The sequence below is a fragment of the Buceros rhinoceros genome, unplaced genomic scaffold (genome assembly GCF_000710305.1).
Source record: "Buceros rhinoceros silvestris isolate BGI_N320 unplaced genomic scaffold, ASM71030v1 scaffold24834, whole genome shotgun sequence".
In the NCBI taxonomy this organism is placed as follows: domain Eukaryota; kingdom Metazoa; phylum Chordata; class Aves; order Bucerotiformes; family Bucerotidae; genus Buceros; species Buceros rhinoceros.
This window is the reverse complement of record NW_010407974.1, coordinates 1-4866: the sequence shown is the minus strand read 5'-3', so window position 1 is coordinate 4866 and position 4866 is coordinate 1. Positions and strand designations below refer to the sequence as shown.

At 55.4% G+C, this 4866-nt stretch overlaps 1 protein-coding gene across 1 annotated transcript in view; it reads left to right on the top strand.

Annotated features, from left to right (window-relative positions):
- Nucleotides 1-4806, top strand: part of LOC104492199 (serine/threonine-protein kinase TAO3-like) — a gene marked incomplete at its 3' end in the record, with an annotated part of 6315 nt that extends 1509 nt beyond the window's left edge. The window contains exons 3-7 of the mRNA XM_010134718.1: nucleotides 37-165; nucleotides 1072-1275; nucleotides 2974-3213; nucleotides 4042-4254; nucleotides 4624-4806. Of these exons, the coding sequence (XP_010133020.1) occupies nucleotides 37-165; nucleotides 1072-1275; nucleotides 2974-3213; nucleotides 4042-4254; nucleotides 4624-4806 (969 nt within the window). The remainder of the gene's footprint in view (nucleotides 1-36; nucleotides 166-1071; nucleotides 1276-2973; nucleotides 3214-4041; nucleotides 4255-4623) is intronic.
- Between the last annotated feature and the right edge of the window lie 60 nt (nucleotides 4807-4866).

Here is a 4866-nt window from a genome sequence, read left to right as displayed (position 1 = left end):
TTTTTTTTTTTTTTTTCCCCTCTCTGTGCCTTGCAGGCAAAGGCAGCTGCAGCAGATGAAAAGAAATTCCAGCAACAGATTTTGGCTCAGCAAAAGAAAGACCTGGCGACCTTTTTAGAAAGTCAGAAGAAACAATACAAACTTTGCAAGGAAAAGATTAAAGAGGCAAGAAACCATCATTTTCGGGGCTGAAGGGGTGTGGAGAGAACATGAACTAGACTTTTGTTGTGATAAACCTGGGCCAGCCCAGAGGTTTAAGGGCTGCTATCATGCTTGGAAGCAAATTGAGGTTCTCAGCAAGTAAACTTTGAGGAACTGGGAGCATCTGGCAGCATTTCCAGAACAGTCTGTAGGAGTGCTAGAGGTGCCTTCACAATTTGCTGTAGAGCAGAATCTTTGAAACCAAGGCTGGTGAGGGAAAATGGGGCTTACAGAGGAGTCCTCTTCCCCTTTCTCCTCATCTCTTTGGTTGGGGCTTTTTTGATTAAGCTGTAAATAATCAGAGCAGCCGTTTAGATGTTGCTTGACTGAAAGCCCTGTGATGGCTGATATGGATTAGAAAAAGAAGTAACTTAGTATAAAACTTACCCGTCCCAAACTGCACTACTGGAGTACAGCGTCCCCACCACGTCACAAAAATCTTTTGCTTTTAGAACGTAGAGCTAGGAGCCCTGTCAGGGATCTGGTTATCGGCGTTTGAGTCCCATTGAAAGAAAATGTAAGCCCACGCGGGACTGCTTTGTAGAACAAGTGCAGAGCTGGGAAGAGAGCTGAGGGGTCGAGCCAGTCTCTTTCTGGGGTAGTCAGAGCTCCCCCGCAGTGGAGTGTTGCAGCCTGTCCACCGCTGCGCTGGGTGGCCCTGGAGATACCCTTGGTGGGTCATAAAACTGCTCCAGAGGCAGCAGGGCTGGGCACGGCCAGGTGACGAGTCTGGTTCTGCTGGTACTGATGGTGTAGTTGGGGTGTTGTGTCCTCCTGTGAACCGAATGACAGCCAGGGACTGAAGGTCCTCCCAGTTCTGTGTCACTGTGACCCTGAGGAAAGTCTTGTTCTGCCCCCGTGTGCCTGCAGGAGATGAACGAGGACCACAGCACGCCCAAGAAGGAGAAGCAAGAGAGGATATCCAAACACAAAGAGAACCTGCAGCACACGCAGGCTGAAGAGGAGGCCCATCTTCTCAGCCAGCAGAGACTCTTCTACGACAAAAACTGCCGCTTCTTCAAGAGAAAAACGATGATCAAGAGGCACGAGATGGAGCAGCAGAACATTCGGGAAGTACGACACTCCTTCCTTCCCTTCCCAAGCCTCTCCCCGCTCGGCTTTGCTTCGTGTCTGTTCCCTGCCTGACTAGGTCTCCGTGTTTCCAGCTGCTAAACAGAACTGAGAAAAGCATTAATGAGAAGCTAGTCCACATCTTGCTTTTCCTCATTAGTTATTAACCCTTGCCTGACAGGCTGCCCCTAGCCAAATACCACATTGGAGGAAGAATTATTTCGTGTAGGTGGTTCTCTGGTAGTCACTGTAGTTTCTGAATTCTTCACGAGTGTTATTTTTGGATAAGTCTCTCAGACGACAAGGGGCTTTAGTAAAAGCGGAGAGTGAGTGGTCAGAAATTTCTAATAATCATATACTTTCCTACCACCAAATTTCCCCACATGCTTTTAATGTCGTCCTGCAGTTCGGAGCTTTGCTGCCCTTGACTTGGGATGTGCCCGGGGCTGCTCAGCTGCTTTGCAGATCACATCCCGGGGTCCCAACTCGGACACCCTGGAAATGAATGGCTGACAAATCAGATTTGGGCAGCACGTGAGCTCTGTGAGTGGGATGAGGGCAGAATTCAGTTCCTGAGCGTGGCGTTTTAACCGGGAAACCCCTCTGAGCTCTGGTATTTAAGCTCTTGAGAAACCTAATTTTCAGAAGGATCCAAGTGTTTATTTCCTGAAAATAACGTCCCCGGTAACTAGTTCAAAATCACTGCTCAGACACCTGATTCACCCGCTGTGTGACCTGAGATCAGCTGGGGGGCATGAGGAGGCTGCCCGCCCTGTCCCCAGGTGCAGGCACTAGTGCCACAGCTCGCCGCGGAGCTCGATGTGCTGTGTGCGCTGCCTGCCCTGGCACAAGTGGGGGAGGATCTGAGAGCGAAACTGAGACTTTCCAGCAGACCACCAGCGAGGGGTGCAGCTGTAATCCCCACCTGAGGGGACTGAGCTGGATCCGGCTCCCAGCTCCACAGGTGGTTGCTGATACCTTGAGACAGAAACAGGAACAGCAGCCAGGGAGAGGATCCGGAATGTTCCTCCTCCTTGGCTCGTAACTCAGCAGAGTTTTTCCTAGACTGCAGGCTCCATGTGCAGGAACTCTCAGGTGCATGTCGCAAAATCGTGCGAGGACTGCGCTGGGTCCTCCTGTTAAAAACGAGCTGCCACCTCTACCCAGTGGTAAATTCAGAGGTTGTTCTTACCTGCTGTGGGCTGCTGGAGCCATTCACCTCTGCTGTGGCCACTGTAGCCTCAGTGGGGTGAGCAGCCTCGTGTCCCAGCGCCTAGCAGGGGCTCAGGGTCATTTAAAGCAGGTAATTAAGAGCGCCCGATTCTGTCATCACGGAAGCCCCTGAGTCAGTCACCCAGCCCTGAGCACCCTGGGATGTGTTCGTTAAAGCCTCTGTGATTCCCTGCGGTTACAGAGGGTTGTGTGTGGTCCCAGTGCCACCTGCTGGAGACTCCCTGGGGGACACGGGTGCTGCCAGAGGAGCAGGGTGAAGGGAGAAGATGGATGGACGGGTGGGTGCTCAGTGGCCGCTTTCTTAGCGCGTTCTCATCGTGCTGCTGGGTGTGTGTTTCCCCATGTCACATGGACGTCCCTGATGTCATCTAGACCAGCACACCTGGCCTCGCAAACGCACTAGTGCATCTCGGGGAGAAAGAATCGCTCCTTAGCTGTTGTCTTGTGCTCTGCTGTCCCCTTGTGCAGGAGTTAAACAAGAAGCGGACCCAGAAGGAGATGGAGCACGCCATGCTGATCCGGCACGACGAGTCGACGCGCGAGCTGGAGTACCGGCAGCTGCACACGCTGCAGAAGCTGCGAATGGACCTGATCCGGCTGCAGCACCAGACTGAGCTCGAGAACCAGCTGGAATACAACAAGCGGCGAGAGCGGGAGCTGCACAGGAAGCATTTCATGGAGCTCCGGCAGCAACCAAAGAACCTGAAGGTGCTGGGAGCTTTTCTTCCTCCTCTTCCAGCCTCTGTCCTGCCAGGCAGGCTGGTCCGTGTGCTCGCTGCCTCCTCCAGAACCACCGCTCCCCAGCAGCGCTGTGTGCTCTGCCCAGCGGCCCTGCCCTCTGCGCAGGGCTGCGCTGGGTCGGGCTGTCGCGGGCTATCCCAGCGGAGGGCTCGCTGAGGGTTTTCTAAGCGTGGCTGAGGCTGCGGGGTAAGGACAGGCCAGTCCTTAGCAAAGTGTTAGTTAGCTTCAGCGAGCTGTGCTTTCCTCAGGCTCTCGCTGGTGTCAGCCTGTAAACCTGGATCTGGAAAGGGGCTGGGTGATGCTTCCTTGCTTTCAGAGTCAACAAGGAGTGAGTGCAGGGGCTGTGCCCTGTCCCAGTGCGGCTGCAGGGTGGTTAGAAGCCTCCACGCTGCTTGCTGTGGGAGGGTTCCGTTCCTCTTCCGAACGGCCAGAAAGGCACTCTGTCATTCTCAGACCTGCAGGCTCTGCAGGGGCCTTGAAATAGGAAGTGCTTTTTGGGAGGCAGGTGGCAGGGTGATGGGCTGGGCGACCCGTGAGAGGTGGGGGTGGGCGATAGAGCCGCCCAGGGCCGAGGAGGGCTTAGCAGGTCCTGATCCTGGCCCGTGGTCAGTGCTGGGAGGGCCTGGCACTGCTCATTAATCGCTGTGTGCGCAGCTCACCCGGGCGCAGGGGCAGGAGGCAGCGCAGAGCTCGGGGAGCTGTGGTTGTCCCTCACCAAGCCGCCCATTCGGGTGTACTCTAACCTCTCCATCCCCGAAGCTCTTCGTGCTCTTCACGTCGTCCCTTCCTTGGCAGGCTATGGAAATGCAGATCAAAAAGCAGTTCCAGGACACGTGCAAAGTGCAAACTAAGCAGTACAAAGCACTGAAGAATCACCAGCTGGAAGTAACTCCAAAGAGTGAGCACAAGACGATTCTGAAGAGCCTGAAGGACGAGCAGACGAGGAAGCTCGCCATCCTGGCAGAGCAGTACGAGCAGAGCATCAATGAGATGATGGCCTCGCAAGCGGTAGGTGCAGCATCCAGGGCCTCCTGTCCCTGGGCTGGGGCCCCTTGACCGAGGTGTGTGGAGGGGAGGGTACAGCAGGGCCACCGCTCCCTGCAGCACACCGTGTTCTCCCTGTCCTGGCCGCTGAGCAAGGGGGTTGTCTTCCTAACAATTAAATGATGTCTCGGGCGGCACTCACAGAATTGTTGAGGTTGGAAAAGACCTTTCGGAGTCCCCCCTGTCCCTCAGCAGCACCTGCATACAGCTGGGGAACCCCTCCAGGGATGGGGACTCCACCACTGCCCTGGGCAGCCTGCGACACGCCTGCACAACCCCAGTGGGGAGCAGGTTGTTCCTCGGGGCCAACCTCAGCCTCCCCTGATCTTACAGCTACGGCTGGACGAGGCCCAGGAAGCAGAATGCCAAGCCCTGAGACTGCAACTCCAGCAGGAGATGGAGCTGCTCAACGCGTACCAGAGCAAAATTAAGATGCAGACAGAAGCACAGCATGAACGGGAGCTCCAGAAGCTGGAGCAACGGGTGTCACTGCGCAGGGCACATCTGGAACAAAAGGTAGGGGCTGGGTGGGCGGCCGGGGGTCACGCGGGTGTCGATCTCGCCTGGGACGTGGGC